Consider the following 18373-nt stretch of genomic DNA (forward strand, 5'->3'; position numbering starts at 1 on the left):
GAAATTAAATTGATTTCATAGTTGGCATATTTTCCAAATATACTTTCTAAGAATATTTTCTAAATGTTTTCTACTCTTATGCTGGTTAAGGGTCAGCTTGCCAAGGGGATGCGCCGTGTTGTAAGCATAGTATACCTGTTGGGTTTGTGGGCTTTTTGAGTTGTGGGAGATGCTTGTTATGTTTTCTGTAATGGAAATATCTGACATAAAACATACTAACAGATTTACTCGCGGAATTTCAGGCTCTGCCATATAACTTAAATTTCCTTCTTGCCTAGTAAAGCAAACATTTTTGTACTGTTGATGCTTATTGCCAGTAATGTAGGGGTTAAACTTGTGAGACGCAGAAGATACAGCTCTAGGTTCAAGTTCTGCCTCCTCTGCTCTGGGAGGTAACTTGTCTTCGGTGAGGAAATGGGGCATCCAATACAGTCCAGTTTCATTGGAGATACACAACTTCTCCCCAGGCACATAACTGTAAACGGGACTGAGACTGTAACTTTGTTACAGGCTTCAGGGACAAAGAAGAGCTATGTTATACCCCCAAGCATGGTGTCTCCAGTTCTCTCCTTCATGCAGCAGTGAAACAATCTGCGACTGCCGTGTCACTGAGAGAGTCCAGCATTCTCCATACCAGCCTGCCCATGCTCCCACAACCCCTCTCTGGAGTTACAGCCTTGAAGCCTCTCTTTCCACGCTGCCATGACAGAGGAAGGATGAACATCACCTTTTTAGAGGCTGTTCTTGCTCAGTTGCAGCCTGCAGTAGAAAGGACCCGCATAATTTGGCATTCCTTTCTTAAGTCACTGTGTAGGCTGTGAGACAAGTTTGAAAGGTGACCCCACTGACTAGTAGACCTGAGCTAAAAATCCTGTTTCTTGATGCAAACATGTTAATGAGTGCCTAAGACCAGGCACCTAATCCTATTCTACAGGAAAAATGGAGAAATTATGTGATACCCTGAAGAAAAACATTGTGAACATGTGTTATAATCTGTTGAATTGAGGTGAATCAGTCCTGGAAACTTAGCACAGTTCCAACAGAAGTGTCATCCTAGGTAACAGTGGTTTCTTTCCAAAACACTTGTTCGTCTGGGTACAGTTGCTATTTGTAAGTGATTCAGACTGATGTCTCAAAGTCTGGAGGAACCTTCAGTCCTGACACAGGGCAGCTGTGTTAACCTTGGTTTACCCTGGGCCGTTTGGGGCAAGGCAGCTCTTGTACTCGTTGGTGTCATGGAGTTTTAGACCGAGGTGTCACAGGGCTGATTCTGTTCTTCATGAGGCGGGTGTATCTCGAGCAGTGGATATTCTGGCGTTCGGTGTAGTAGTTTTTAATTCTTCTTCCTTAACATACCAGTGATGCTATACTCATAAGGATATTTTACTGGAAATTAGAATAAATTAGGGGAAATGGATTTGTGATTTAAAGCAGCTGAGGGCTCCTGTTCACGTCAGAGAGAGCAGGATCACGTCTCCTTTCAGAGACACGCAGCATATTTCAGTAAGTACACATTACATAACTTGTCCCACATTTCTTTCTCTTTTTAGTATCCCAGGGTTATGAAAATTATGTTTCCATTAATCATTATATCTGCTCATCTTTCTCTGTGAAAATAAATTACCCTCTACTGCCCTTCCTGCGCAGGAACATATTTAAATCAAAGCAAGTATATACGTGATTGGTTCAGGGAAGGGAGTGTCAGCTAATGGGGGCTTTGCTGCTGCAACAGTATGAAACCAGGATTTGTCTCTGTACTCAGTGGATTGCAATGCTGTGTGGTAGTGTGACTTGCCAAATAAGATTTCCCCTCTGGCACACGCGAAGCTTATTTGAATGTCAATGGAAACTGCATGCATTCATTGCAGGGAGACCTGCAGTTGAGTCTTAAGTGTAATAATGAATGCTCCAGCCTATTGTGTTGTATCTACATCTGGAAACACTTTGGCTGGAAAAGCAGTGCTTTCTGGAAAGCACCCATGCAACTGGGAAAAAAGAGCAGGCCTATAAATTCCTGTTTAAGATTGTCACCGACTTTATTGAGACTGTTTTTAGAAAGCATTTAAAATCTAGGTGTCTAAAATTACATATGCAGCACCATATTCAGGCTACAAAACAGTGGGCTGATTTTAAGACATGATGGGCATTTATGCATTTTACTGTTTGCAGGTCTCAGCGCTTCTGAAAAGTAAGTAATTTTGACCTCCATGCTTCGAACATAGATTTAGTGACTTAACTTATCCAACACAGTAAATATAGAGGCTAGGTTATTTTTAGACTTCACAGTGTGATACTGGGCAAAATCACTTTTGAAACAGAGATTGCTGGTTACAAAACCACAAACTTGGACCAACATTTTTCAGTAACTGTCTATTTCTTTTTATTCAGGACATAAATTGCGAAGACTGAGAGAGCAAGTTAAAGGCTGGTTGTAGATGATCCTCAGGGAGGAGACCCTATATCTAGAGGTCAGTTTTCTCCAGTGAAGAGATCTGAGGAAAATTCACCCTCAGGACAGATTGCATTGTCTTTTAAAATACGTGTAAGAAATGAATTCAGGATTAGTTGTACGTGGAAAATGAGTTTCTTATTTGGCCTCTGAAGAGAGATGAATTTACATTGGTCTTGTGTAAGAGCACCCGTTCTATTTTGGAAAATAAATATACAATACAGAAAAGACCAGAAATTTTAGGGCAAAATAGGTTAATTTCATTCAGACAAAGAAGTACTTAAGGATCAAGCTTTTCTGCTGACCTCTTCAATTTTGTGGTGAGAAATTAAATCCTTACATAGTGGAGATGGCAGAAATTAAGGAGTCATCTAAATAAACTTTCTGGTCATCTTCAGCTGACAATCATGTGACCAAAGCAAGTGATGTTCCATTTGCAACCATGCAATATGCTGACGTTATAGGTATTAAGTGTCAGTTAACATCCAGGCTTGTGAAGCAGGGACACCTGGATGTGTTTTAAAAGTTTTCATAGACTATTTGTTCAATAAAGTGGCAGAATGACTATTTACTAGTAAGGCGACACTTCTAAAGCTCTAAGTCTACCTCTGGCATTTGTGGAGGTTCTTCCCAAGGTGTTTTTGAATAGGCAGACTCGGTATTAGCATCGAAGAAGTAGGGTCCATTGGTTTTGGGTTTTTTCCAGAATCAGAAATGAGATGTAGACCCCATTTTTGAAGTTATAATCTGGCTGAACTTGTTTTCCCATTGGTGGTCTCATTATCAAAGAAGCTTAAGAGTTTCTGTCTTGTCACAGTTAATTTTGCTGTGGACAAAAATTGCTGCTTTTGCCCACCAGCAAAGCAGTCTCCATGTGAAAATGGAGATTTTTCTTTCAGAAACTAAAGCCCAACTTGAAAAAGATTTGACACTATTGTTGTCACCATTTAAAAAAAACCCAATCCATCAATCAGATTTCATATCTGGGCTTTTTTTTTTTCCTATCTCACACGTAGGGAACCAATTTCTGCACTCAGTTAATGGTGCAAATCATTAGCAACCATCTTTAATGAATTTTCACTAAATGGTACTGATGATGTTGCTGTTCTACCTTATGACATTTCCAGGGTTTGGGTATTTGCTGACGATCGCATTAACTTCTAAGTTAATTGGAATACCTCATGGCTGAAATGTACAAAGCCTGTAGTTGAGCAGATGTTCCTTGTGTAAAGTTAGTGTGAAAGCACTGAATTAGAAGTACCATTTCCTTATAATGGTGTCATCAGGATGTGGCATGACCTTATCTTTCAGGAGGCTTAACATTGTTCCCAAACAACTTTAAAAGGCTCTGCTTGTCAATACCTAACGTCATTACATGAAATTGAATGCTGCATCAATTAGCTTAAGCAAGTATAAACTTTAAAACCATAACACATCACAACTGAAGAAGTGTTACTGTATTACACCCCCCAAATATACCTTTCAGTTTGACCCCAATGAAGCGCAAAGTATCGCAGCAGTTTTCATTGTGTAGAGCACTACTGTGCAGTTGTTTTGGGGATAATTTCTAAGATTGTGATTCATTCTTGGCATTTCTTCCATTTTTTTCCTTTAGCTGTTATTAGAGTCATGCACAAAAGATCTGCCAGGGAGCCGATTGCCATAGTAGGTACGTATTTTACAGTATTTTTGGAAGCTGTACAATAGTTTGAATACAGTTCTTTACCAAGTATGAGCAACAGCATTGGAAGTAATACTTGCTGTATTACTATATCCAGATTACACCATGATGAGTCTGCCCCTTTAATTTCTTTTTTATAAAAATTTTCTGTGTCCAAATAATCTTGAATTCAAGTGCATAAGTCTTAAACATGGAGAATCAAAGACCAGATTTTGGTCCATAGTTCCATCTTTGCATAGATGGCTGCAAGAAGAAATATTTTAAAACAGGAGAAAGAATATTTCACTTTTGAAACATGCCTTACTCCCTCTTAATGTTGTTGCTCTTCTTTCTTCACAGGTTCACTTAGTTTAGAAACATTCCACGACTAATGGGCTTGTTAGGTGATTAACAGAAAACAAAACTCCTACCATCTCATATTTTCCACTTCACAAGAGTCCAACCATGCCATAGATATTTTCCATTCTCCATCTTGATATCCTACAGATGTGGAATTAAAACTCCTTACACTATATGGGAATGCATCATGGAATCGTACATGTGTGTTTTACTTCACCGAGTAATTTCTCCATTACTTTAGCTACCTTGAATGTGGGCATTGTGCCGAGTGGAATACCACTTGCTGTACCAACGCTTTTATTTGCCTTAATTCAGATAAAGCTTATCTGTCACATCAAATACAAACCACCAGCATTTGCAGATTATTTACTTTTCCAAATTCCTCTTTTGCTTAGGATAGTGAACAGAACTAAAAGGAGCAAGAAACTGTTGAATGCAAAGTCTGGAACTTCAAGTTGTTTTTATAGTTCCACCTTCCTCGAAAAATATACTGCAAGAGTGAAAGTTATTGTTGCAGAACTTAGGGCTATTTTAAATGGAGAGCTAAGAGTGTAAAGCTTATTTCCCCAGAAATGGAGACTCCCTTTCATCTGAATTCTGATAGATGCTATTCTTCAAAGTCATTTCACTGGGAAAAAAAACATGTATAGTGTAGAGAGTACACACATAAATACAAAGGCTGAAAGTTTTCATCCTAAGGAAATATTTATCTTGATGCTATGATATTTGATTTAGAACAAATAGATATGATCTGTAGCCCTAGGAAAGAAGAGGCACGGATTAATGTTATCTCAGGGAGGACATATACAATGTTTTTGCTTTTTTCCCTGTATTGTATTTACTGAAATTAAAATAAACAGCTAAATAATACTGTCATTATCCTCTTTGGAAGTGGAAGATAACTTGGGCATGCATAGCAAGGAAGCTGGAAACACCAAAATCTGCAATATTTTTGCCAGTCCACACAATACATTTTAATTAGCCAACACCCTTCTCTTTCTTCAGTCTGTGGTGTGCCATTTACTCTTATTATCTTGAATGGAAATGGCTGATATTTTATATTGTGTCTGCAGAGGCTGGAGTTTGTGGACATGTATTCATATAAACTTACGTGTTACGTTACTATATGTTTGTTAGTTACGCTAAGGCTGTTCCTTGCTACTCTGATTTTAAAGAAGATTCATTAGCAATGGGTGTTGTTTTCCATTCGTGTACTTTTTGTCTCTTTTTTCCAGATTATTTCTGTTTCCAGGAATTAGCATTGCTAATTCATTAGAACAGATTTTTTCTTTAAGCTTTTTGTTTATAAAAGTACTGTCCCAGCAAACTGATTTTATCAGCATTTATTTATGCTGCCTGTTTAGAAGCAGAGGTTAACTGTTAACTCCGCTTTATTGAGAAAGAAGTAGCAAGTTTGACAAGTTTTACTCACTCATTTTTAAATTAATCATGCAACTTCTTATTAAAGTTGTTTTCAAGGAGTCACAAAAGAAATCTATGTCACCTTCTCCCCAGGTTAATGGAAGAGACTCCTGGCATAAACATGCCTCGTGTTGGTTAACTGCCTTCATTTGGTGCCTTTGAATACGGCTGTGTTATACTTTTCCTTTTACTGGCACAGTTGAGCACCTCGGTAGCAGCTGAGTATGCATTTTACATTACTGTTAGGATAGATACAAAAACCCACGTGCTCCTTAGTAACAGACATCATCAAGATCATCTGAGTCTTAATAATTTAAGACTGAAGGCATTTCCAGTGATGATTTGACACACTGGCTCATGTGGAAACTCAAAGATTCTGTTAATTTGGATGGGGTTTGTTTGCTTCATTATACACTTTAAGTGAGACTACAGTGGTGATATGGGAGAGGGCAGTTGCTTCTATTATGATAAGAAAAATGCGGTCTCCCCTTTTATTTCTTCTGATTTTTTTAACTAATCCTTCTACTGCCCTTTGAGGTTAATCCCTGTTCACCCTGCTATGATTACTATCGGTAAACAACTCCAAAGCCTTACATTCTCTGTCAGAATTTGGTGAATTTTGTCTGGCAGACTGAGCCATAACTTGATCAGTCTCTTGAATTACAAGATTCTTTCTTCAAAGGATTTGGAGCTTCCTTGCTATTTCTTTTCTGAGCTGCAAGAATGTAATTGTGCTGGTTGTTAAGTATGCACTACTACTATAAATAGTTAGTGGATTACAGGTGAAGGTAAGAGCCAAGAATGCCTGCATTGAAGTCCATTGTTGCCATTGTCTCAACAGCCTTGGGCAATTCATGTGCTCTTTCATTGTCGTGTTTTCTTCCATTTGTACAATGAGATAATGACATCTATCCACTGCAGATTGTTGAGGTCAGGAATAATTAGCTAGTATCTATGTGGTAATCATTAAATAGTGCTGTATGAATACCTCCTGTATCATCTTATTTAGCTCAAACTGTAAAGTTTTATGGCATTTGAGTTCCACTTTTGCTGCAGCATATGTGCAGGCTAGCTGCTAATTACATTGTTTGGTGTCTGGTGTCCAGACCGATCTCCTTTAACTGTACCATATCTTCTCTATTGAAATAGAGGCCTTGTCAGGGGGACTGTATAGTATATTAACTTATATGGATTGTGTACCATTGCCCTCTGTTGGACAGCCCTAGACTTGGTTACATGCTTATCTTGTTTTGGGCTTGAAAGTTGGACACTGAAAGAGTACACCAAAAATTTCAGGAATTTGAGTTTTGAAAAAGGCAATTGCCTTGTCGGTAGTTGTGTGCTTCCCCTTCCTCAGCCACTAACAAAGATTAGATTTCACTGGTAATGAAGATTTGCAGATAACCTACCATAGAACCTACGTCGAAACCTGCCACGTCCTACAGTCTGATCTAAAGGTATCTTTCTGCTTCTCTGTTAACACATGATTTCTTGGGGGTTTTTTCCCCTCTCTCTCTCTGCCTGTCTCATGTCTTCCGTGGTCTGTGAGCAGTCTTTTTCTATGTAGGTGAGTGTTCATTATAATGCACTGCCTGCTTGGCTTAACTGTGCTTTTTCAGAAGGTATATATGCTTTGTAAAAAAATATCATGCATCCCATACACACTGTAGTGTCTGAAAGGGAGATCATGAGTAATAGCAAAAACTTAAAACAGGGGAAAGTAATTAATATTAAAGTAAGATGCAAGCAGTCAAATTTAATATCCGGGAAAAAAGTTACAATATGCCTTGGAAATGCCCTTAATCCTCACAGTAGTTGTGAACTTAGTCCTAAAGCACTTTCATGTTCTCTGCCCTCTGGTGCACGGTTTATGGCAGAGCATTCAAAGGAGTAGAAACTATTATAAAGGTCACCAGGAAAAATAAAGCTACTTTTGCTACTGTCTGAAAGTTATCCATCCAAACATCTACCAGCTGCCATCCAAACCCATATTTATACTGCTATTCATTCGAGGTTAAATACAGAGGAGTCACATCTAACTCCAGTAATAAACATCCAAAACACAGTGATCTGTATCTAATTCTGCCAGGGTAAATAAATAGCAGCTTATTAAAACACAGGAAGAGATGACTAATGATTTGTTCCTTTGAGAAACCTCCATGTCAGTTTTGAAAAAATGTCTACCTAAACTTCAAGATCTTTGTGGCTACCAAAATAACAACAATCATCTCTTCACTGTCCTTGGATGGATTATCTGCTTTGTTGATGATCCATGTCACAAGTATAGAACTATACAATCTGACCTCTGCAAACCTGGATGAGTTTGGGGTGGCATAAGTATATGTCTGGGGTCCTGGGACTTCACTCCTCGTACTAGATCGAGTCCAGCTAGATGAGGAGCAAATTCAGGTGCAGCACTACAATTAGCATGATTATATAGCTTCCTAGAGTGAGCTGGCATTGCACACACAGGCAGTGTGGTTTCAGAGCTATTAAATCCTCTCAGAATTCATTGTACCAGGATATACTATAGCACAAAAACCACCCCAGGTCCAGAAAACAGAGGCATGTATTCTGTTTCTTTGTTTGCTAAGTCGCCTTTTCATTTTGCTGTCTACCTTCATGAAGAGTTGCTTGTAACTTAACTGCGTATTTATCCTAGTGTGACCAAAATTAAAATTTCTCTTCCCATAATAACTTCAGCCTTTTTAAAAAATAATTTATATGCCAAAGATTTTGCAATACTTGTACTGAAGAGATACCTGTATATGTAGAAAGGGAGAGAGAGGGAGAAGTATATCACCCATCTTCCAGCACTCTCCACACCGTCAAAAGCTCTTTGATCCTAATCTGTCCAAATATCCTGTAGACTTAGCATCCAGTCCACCGATTTTAGGCATTTATTTGGGGATGGAGTTTATTTCTTTGTAAGAATGCCTCTCCATATAGATTACACAGACAAGACAGTAACTCGAGCCTCAACAGAGTCACAACTGAGGTAACTATCCATACTTCTGCACATTGAAAAGAGCAAGTTCCTAACAGAAGATGACGTTAGAAAATCTGATTAATGACTCTTATTGTTTTGTTGATCACATTTTTTAAAACTACAGGCTTCAAAATACTACAGAACTGCTGACACCAGTTCAGTGCTTGTGAATTCATGACCAATTGTGTTTTGTGTGTCCTGCACGTTTCTATGTGAGGTGAAATCCTTGGCCTGCTGACGTAAGTGGTAAATTAGTAAAGCTCCCATTGACTTAGCTGGGATCAGGATTTTGCTCCATGTGGTCAAAGGATTTTTGTTGCTTTGTTCTGTTCTTGGTGTTTCTTTGAACTGCATTTTTTTCTCAAAGCGTTCTTATTCAGTAGGTAAATTTATCCATTTCTACACTGATGTTTTTATTTTATTTTACTACCACATGGGAAATCTCTTGGAGTTTTAAACTGCCAAAGGTAATAAAGAATGGTGGAGAACTCCACAAAAATAGTGAGGAAAATAATTTTGAACTTTCAATAAGACGTGAAATTGTGTGGATCCATAGTGGGGAATTTCTTGGAAAACAAAGTTACCTATTTGTTTCTCATCTTTTAAAAAAAAGTCTTCTGAGACTATTCTTTTGTGCATGCAAGTAATTTACCAGAGCGCTTCAATTTTCAATTGAAAAGTGGCAATTATTTTATAACTGCCATAGTCCTATGAGGTTGTCCATGCTGGGAAAAGATAGCAATGCATCTGTTACTCTGATTCTGAAACTGACTTCTTAGTTTCCGTTTTTGCCTTGGGCAAATTCTGCTGGTCTGCCACCCGCTTAAAATTGTTTTTTTACAACATACAAAATTATTTTTCCAGCAATTAACTTATCTTCCCTTAGGTTTCTTTATTTATAGGGAAAAAATAAGTCATGAACCTCTGCACTATTTAGAAAAAATTATCCTCAGGTTTTGATTTATTTTAAAGATGAAAATAGATCTAGGTATTATTAATAGCTAGGGGTTTATCAACACCTTCTTTTCTATATGTCCGTTACTTACATCGTAACCTCCCAGCTGTATTCGAACTGTACCACAGCACAATATATTCTCCTAGTTCTCTATTAAAGTCTATTCATTATCCGTTACCTTTCTTTCTCCAGAAAAATAAACCAACTTAGGTGTGCATGCACATAAACACTCCTGATGTCATTTTGTTTTGAATATAAAATACTTGAGTCCTTTTTTTTAGGACTGAAAATGTGTGAAGAAACACTGAACATTTTACAGCATATCGAGTGCTGTTTCTGATGCAGCACTGACACAGGACTTCTTTTTAAAAATCCATTAATATATCCCATGAACAACGTAAAAGCACTGATGTTCAGTTTGAGGAAAACCGGACATTGGTCTGGAAACATCCGCCTTCCTTTCTGGACTTAAAATTACTCATTACATCAACTAGTCATTCCACCAGACTCACATTCGGTAATCACGCAGCCTGCCACACTGTAGTCATTTTAAACACTCTTAAATGTTGGTGAATGCACCAGAAAATCTCGCGCGTTTCAAGAAACCCAAAGTACATTCTCTGGAGGGTAAAATACCATCCAAAACCAATGACTGTTCACCTGTGTAGTGAGATTTTAAATCTGCTGCAAATGCTTAAGTCAGGGGAGTTACGTTAAACTGTGAATCTGTCTTATGCTTTCTTTTCTTTACAATGCATTTAAGAACTTACCAAAGAAGAATGAAAATGTAACCATGAAAAGGAATAATACTATGTCTCTCATATCCTTGTGAAGCCTTCGTAGGGCAAAGCTATTAAAATATTGTTGTCAAGCTTTAGCAGTTCCCCAAGTTTTACATGCATCGATCATTTTTCTTTTATTGGAGGCAAAATCCTGTTTGCTTTACAAGTGCAAAAACGGCTTTGTGATTAATTTCATGTAAATAGTGAAAATTTGATCTCGCTTTTCACAGATAGATTGTACATGCTCTCTTTATTTCCTTAAGGGCTATTCACCTAAATAGCCTGAATAGTGTAAAGATGGATTCACAATTTATTCTCAATATTTATTTCTTCTTTAAATAGTATGCTTCAATTAAGAACAAACAACAAGTGAATACAGCAATGCAGTCCTTATGAACAAATCTACAGGAACTAAACAGAGGTTAAGTGTAAGGTAGACAAGTAATTATAATACGTAGATGTTAATTGCACATTTTTACAGTGGGGATAAAAATGTTCAAACAATAAAAACTCCTCTGACCATGTTACTTTCCCTGGGTAGATCGTGCTTCACTGCATTTCCTTCCTCTGCTTAGTCAGTATGAAAATGAAATTCTACTGAATTTGACAAGTTGCCATTTGACCTGATGTTGATTTAAGCTTCCAGAAGCTCATATCAGCACGAGGTCACCGACAGGCAAAGTCAGTGAATCTAAAAATGGTACAGAAAAAAGAGATTAGGCTTTACTTGGGTTCAGATTATTTAAACAAACAGACAAGAATTTAGGGAAAACAAAATTATGTTTCTCATCTGATTGGTCAAATCACTTTATTAAATGATACAATTTACATCTCTGGCATGCGCTTTCCAATAAAGTGTCCTCTGCGGTGAGCAAAAAGTCTTTAGAAGTGAAAAGCCTTTTATAAAGATAATACAGCCTTTTGCGACTAGGCAGAAATGCAACGTGAATAGGTATTTGGTTGTGTTACAGCAAACCAAAAGGAAAACAAAATAGGAACAAGAGTTGTGAACATCATCATCTAACATAACTAAAGAAGCAAAATTTTCAGTTATATTGTGTATTCAAATACTCTGCATATTAACAAAGGCATCTCTGAGGTTGAACACAAACCCAACGTATTTAAAATATCAAGAGAATTTTTTCCTCACATTTACTGAGCAAATCTGTGCATTCAAAAACAAACATAAGAAATACTTGCATTTATATATTCAGAACTTACACATGACAGTCACAACTATTTGATAGAAAGATGCTTTGCTAGCGGAGTAACGGAATGAAGAACAGAAAGTGAACAATGCTGTGTGGTTCTTCATAAAGCTCTGTATGCATTAGTATTTCATTTAGTAGTCTGGGCCTGCTGCTTCCATTGAAACCGGTACATTGTCTCAGTCTGGTTTTAGCCTGATTTCCTTTGGAAACAAGGCTATATGATCTGTCTGCATGCCTGTGTGTGTAGCTGTTCTCCCATTAATAACTTTGAAAATGTTTATTTTGTTTCATTTCTACGTAGCAGTGGAATAGATCTCAAAGATAATCCATTGCCCACAGACTTTGTAAAAATAGACGGCTGGGTGGAGGACGGCTACGCTTACTAGTGTTGCTATTGAGGGAAATGCTGCAGTGTGAACTCATTCCTTATTAGATTTGAGAGAATCCATATGGGAAAGAGAGCCAGTAAATCCTCAGCAGGAGGAAAAAAAACCCTGTAGTCGATCATGTTGAACACCCAAATTAATCTATGATAAGATACAGAGCCACATGAAACTCAATGTCAGTAATTCTTATGTTCACAGAAGTGCTTAATGATGAATTCCTTCTTGTTATTAGAAAAAGAATTAAAAAGCTACACTATTTTTTTTTCTTGGGACATTGACAGAAAGTCAGTGATTCTGTCTGGAACTCTGATTCTGCCATTCTTACATGTTTCTTGCATATTTGGGAGGGGTGTTAAAGGTTGATCCTAGAGTATGTTTGTCTGTATCGTTATGTGATCACAGCTTTAAATCCTCTTTAATATCACTTTGTATCATAACTTTTTTTGTGATATCAAAATTTGAAAATACTTTTGGCAATTTTGAATTGCATCTACCTTAAAATTAAGCACACATTTCCTTCTGGTAGATGTACGACCTTAGAATTCACAACATTGGTTTCAATTAGAATTCAGAAGTTAGGTATCTGATTCTGAGAATTAAAATAATTGTATCGGGTAAAAACATGCCTTACTGCAAACTCATTAAGCTGGTTTCCTCTTTAACAATGTAAAGGATACAGTTCAAAACAGAAACCTGAACTTGGATACAGGGAATCGTTTTATTATGGTAATATGGACCACAGTTCAGCAAAATATGTAAGCCTTATATAATTTACAGAATATAGGTCTTCTGAGAAGTTCACGTGCACTAGTATTTATTGAATAGTTAAGGCCTTAATGACTTTGAATTATAAATTTCACTGAATTTCACTTTGAATTATAATTTCAATGAAATTAAGTGAAAAATTGACGCGTACTTCCAGGGAGATAGGCCTGAATCCAAAGACAAGCCCTTAAGGCTAATGGGACTACCACAGTCCCATTGGTTTCAGTGGGAATGTTCCCAGTCATGATAAAAGGGGACATTATGGGACTCTGCAGAAAAAAATGTATTTTTGCCTGTATGGTGGGAAAATTTGCTCTTGATTATGCGTGTGTATGACTCTGAGGTGCAAAGCTCATTTTCAGGCACATCATGGCAGCCTCGTTCATGTAATTTTTCTAAATCATCTTTTCTTTGCAACTTCATATTTTGTGAAATAAATTTGTAAGGTGCTATAGCAATATGATCCTAGTTTAAAGGTTTACAACTCCTGTGTCTTCATTTCCTGCTTGGTCAAAAGGATCAGTTGATTTCAGGGAGACTTCTGTTTGACTAGAGAATTACTGCCAACTAAAACTCATTAAAGGGAATATTTTTCATGTAATTATTTGCTCTTACGGGAAGTTCCATCTCAACTGAAATGGGGTTTAATTCTTCTCTTTCCTTTATTCCAATTATATTTTATAACTGCTATAGTGGAAAATTCTTTGCAGATGGGAATGTTTTTTAGTACATTCTTTCTTACTGCATATATGTTTTAGTTCTTTCTAATCTAATCACTTTACTCACAGCTGGCAACCTTACTGAAACTAAGGATAGTTAACAGTGCTTCTGCAGTAATCGTAGGGCTTGACAGATCCTTAAAGAACGCCCCACAAAATGAGCAGGATGCAGAGCACTTTGTAAAACTTGGGGTATTCATTTAATGCCTTAACAACATCTAAGCTACCCATAAGCTTGGAATACATATATTTTTAGCCACATATTTCTATTGTTTAAATAAGCTGTAAATGCAAGATATGTATCACCAGCAAAAATTATTTACCATCTCTTCAGATCCACCAAGACAGTTTGTTACCAACCGTCCAAATATTTGCTACTTGTACTAGACTCATACCATGTAACACATGTCATAAACCCTCTTTCACATACCAGTTTCTATGTAGAACAGGTATTGTTCTTGATAAACAACTTGTCTATGTCTTCCAAACTGAGAATACAAATCAAAAGCTTTCTAAACATGGAGCTACCTAGATACTAAGAAGAACTGCCCAGCCAGTCAGATTACCAGACACTGTAGCAGTAAATGTTCAACAAGTAGTGCATTTCACAGAGAAATAAAGGCTGTTCAGCCTCTGTCTTGTTTGATAGTTTATTACAAAATTAACTTGCAATCCAGTTTAAGTACACTCTAAATACTTTCCTCATCCATTTTGTTGTTCAGCTGTCATGGTCCTGATCTCTATTAATAACACCTTTCTTCCTGTTGTGTTCAGATTATGTGATTAATTACAATAGGTAAAACTTCTTCGAAACTGTCTTGAAATCCATCTGAAATGGATGGCTGCACAAGATGGCATATATCTACACATTGGAGGGATTCAGGTACCATGAGCACAGATGTATTTTAACTGTTGCCACAGTAAACATGTATATTGATTTACTTTGCTTAGCTCATTTTAAAAATGCAGTAAAGAAAACACATGGCAAATAAGCCAGTACTTCCAAGTGTTCCACTGCCATTGGAACTTTCCCAAGTCTGGTTATATCTAGTACCTTGGAACTCAGTTGTCAAACATACCCAGAAAACCTACAAGATCATGTAAAATACTTCTTGCCTTTAAAATGCCCTTATTTTACTTTTCCTTTTTTTTTTTTTTTCACATTAACTTAACTGCAAGCACTTGTGCTGTCTCTGTCTACATCCTTCCTAGATTTTCTATTGAGCACATTGGTTGCCCCACTTTCATCCCACCCCTCACCCGAAGAAATGTGTGGTTTTGCCTTTTGACGAACAGAACAATCTTAGGTTAAGCGTAAAACTGAGTCTATTCTAGAGGCTGCTAGCCCTGCAATCATGTGAAAACTGTGCTCCATTCAATTTTGCCTCCTCGTTTCTTTAGTTCAGAGGTGGTCAGGCCAGCAAGAAACTTTCCTTCCCCAACTCAAATCTAAGGCTTGTAAAGCTGGAAGAAGGGAAAATATTCCAGGCCCTTCAGCTGCTCATGTTGGACGCCTCCATCCCCTTGGCTGTGGGTTGTAGTTTGAATCAGCTGTTGACAAGCAATAGTCAGACCTGGAATCCACGGACATTATATCAGGATCTGTTCTGGACCGCTGACTGCAGTAAGGAGACTTCAGCTGAGAGCCAGCCCGTGTGGTGGCACCTGGGGCAGACAGGGAGCTTTTGGGGGGTGATACAATACCCGATTGCTTCCCTCCTAATAAGGCTACACTACCACTTGGGGCTGGAGGCTCATAAGAAACTTTTTGTTTCCATCCATCTGGTGGCTCAGGAAGGGTTTTCCTGCGAGCAGCTGATACTATGTTAGCAGCAATGGATTCCTGGATATTTTGGGGCCCAAAAGCTTCATCCACTAGGCCAAGAGGGGATCTTGCTGCTGCTTCCCAGGGAGTCGGTCTCTTGCCAGGCCTGTCGGCTGCTGTGTCTGGCTTGCTAAAGTAATCAGGAGCAGGCTGAAATATAAGAGGAGAAGTAGGAGACATGGCTCGAGAAATGAATGAAGAAGGTCTCCCAGGAAGTGATAATGAGCGTCCACTGCTTCTTTCCTAGGAAAACAAAATATGAAATACAGTTACAGTTATTAAACAACAAAAAAGGAAGCTCCTTCACTTCCAAACTGGAACACCAGACCCTGAAAACACGTGACATCCTGGCAATCCCTTTTTATGTGTATGGGTACTCTTTAGTACTTTAATTTAGTGGAAAGACAGGAAGTATTAAAAAGGAGACGGAGAAAGGAACAGGAACAAAGACAGAGCAAATTGAATTTTTAAGGAAAGTAAATAGACCAAAGGCAGGCTTTTACTGAAAAGGTACAATTGCGTCAGCAGTTGCGTGGCTTTTCCGCTACTTAGCTAGTGTGCCTTGTTCTGAAAAGACTGTTCTTAATAATGAAAAAGGAAGTCATGTTGTGACAGTTCTGTGTGTGTTTACAAGATTCTTTCTAACGTGCAGGCACAGCCTTATTTATTTGATAACAGGTTCTGTCTGGGACATCTGTCTGAGAATTTATCTTTGGCAATCTTGTTCTAAGAAAGGCATTTCTTACTCTAATATTATTAGACTTTTCCTAGGTTTTACTTTTCAGAGCACAAAAATGAAAACAAAAAATTGAAGAAGTTAGTGCAATCATTCACTTCGTACCCTTACAGGACACTACTTAACCTGACTTCTTTAAAAGGCAATGCCCCCAAAATTTCAGTACATTCCGACCCATTTATGGGAGCAATCCATTCATATTTGACAAATCCTAATCTTCTTAGTAATGCAGCACTTTGAAACAGAAACTGTGTTCATGACAAGGTTCTGCTGCAACAGTTGTTTGGCAGCATACGAAACAGGTACAGTATTTTTCCCAAGCCAGACATGTTCTTTGTGTTACACAGATAAATTACATTGTTCTTACCAAGTAGTCTCTATACATGTGGTTCCTAAACTCAGTGATTTACACCCACTCAGATCCTGAGGTTTAAATGCCTTTAAATCTGAAATCCGGTGTGAAATTCCAGGCTCTTTTGCCAGAGGCTTTGCTAGAATTTCATTCAAACAACATTGGCCTATGTTAGTTTTTCTAATTAGCTTCCAAAACTTAAAATACTGTGAACATGATCTAGATACCAACCAACAGGTATCTGATCATACAAGGAATAGCTTCTCTAGCAAGGATTCACATAGAAATGTTTTATAGTCTTTTCCATCACAGGATCTTGACACATTTAAGAAACTTAAAAGAGCTCTGCTTCACATACACTTTTAAGTTGTGTTTTAATGTCAGCCTTGTATATGAGAGATGGAAACTGAGAAGGAGACTGCCAAGTTCATTAGTTTCAGTCAGTTTGGTGGTGCTCAGTCTGAATCTCTTAAAAAGGTTTAGAGTGACACACAGAGGTCATGTGATGAGAGTTTTGACAGGTTTCACAACTAATGCTTTATAACAGGACTATCCTTTCACCTCTTAGCTATGACCAGCTATTCCCAGTTTGCAGTTCCAGATAGGAAACTCCCTACCATAATTAATCCTACCCCCACATACTTACGCCAAATTTTCATGAGGTTCTACTTCTATCCAGAAAAAAAGAATTCATTTTGGGCAACTTAGCTCAGTTAATTTTCAAGATTCCTCACTTAAACCTTGAGATGATCAAACATTAAAATGTGACTCATCAGAGCATCACATATAGACAGATCCCAACTGAGTACTCTAAGATGGTAGCATATAAAGTGAAAGAATTTTTTGGAAGGCCAGTGAATAAAAGAAAATATAGAACTTTTTGCCCATAGATGAAGTTAAATACTTTCAAGAATGGATTAAAGTTTCTTCATATTTTCACTGAATGGGCGGGATTTCTTTTTCTTACCTGGAAAATAACAGTCCAGGTAATAGATGATGCTTGGGGTCAATGAATGGCAGACCCAGATAGGCTGGTCAGAATACTGCTTCTTCCTCTAATGTGTTACAATTTCTTTCTTCACTGAATCCACAGAAAAGAGCTTATTCAGCAAGCCTGGTTAGTGCATTTTGTGTAAATTATTGGCAAGAATAATTTTTTTAAAAGTGCAAAATCAAAAGAGGTATGCAAAATGAGATGCAGTTTCCATTAGAAATTAATCTGATAACCTGAACCATGAAACTAAGAAGATAAGGTTTTACTGACGGATGAGAAAGTAGATCAAACAGTTTCACCTAGTTAGCCTACCTGTGGTAACTGCTCTCAGGAAGGTTCTAGAACATTGTCTGTGCTGAGTAGACAGAAGATTTCCCTTTTATTTAATGGAGATTCCAGTTCCAATCCCTGTGAGTACTTTGTAGGATTCCAGAGACACAGAGGGAAATGATACTGTTGAAAGAAGTGTCGTATAAAATATCTGATTTTTCAAGACAGTTGGATAAAGATACTGTTTAGTCTGTCGCATTTAGAGAAAAACTCCAGAGTTCATCAAGTTGCAGAGTTTAATCAGAGAATTATGAGTTATCAAGTGTATTTCACTATTCGTCTAACAAAATGGGCCATTCTACTATGTTACAAAGGCAGAAGTTTAACTTGTAAAAGCAGAAATAGTGTAGACAAAATTAAATCTTCACATTGTAGTGCATTCTACATTTTTTTTAGTACAGGTATTAGGTCAGACTCAACAGAAAATCAAGATCATTA

At 37.6% G+C, this 18373-nt stretch overlaps 1 protein-coding gene across 1 annotated transcript in view; it reads right to left on the reverse strand.

Moving 5' to 3' along the window:
* Nucleotides 1-11408: 11408 nt before the first annotated feature.
* The window catches only part of SYNPO2 (synaptopodin 2), a 91440-nt gene continuing 84475 nt past the window's right edge, over nucleotides 11409-18373 (reverse strand). The window contains exon 5 of the mRNA XM_063335308.1: nucleotides 11409-15766. Coding sequence (XP_063191378.1) covers nucleotides 15200-15766 — 567 coding nt within the window. The 3' untranslated portion in view covers nucleotides 11409-15199. The remainder of the gene's footprint in view (nucleotides 15767-18373) is intronic.

Source organism: Chroicocephalus ridibundus, chromosome 5 (genome assembly GCF_963924245.1).
Source record: "Chroicocephalus ridibundus chromosome 5, bChrRid1.1, whole genome shotgun sequence".
NCBI lineage: Eukaryota > Metazoa > Chordata > Aves > Charadriiformes > Laridae > Chroicocephalus > Chroicocephalus ridibundus.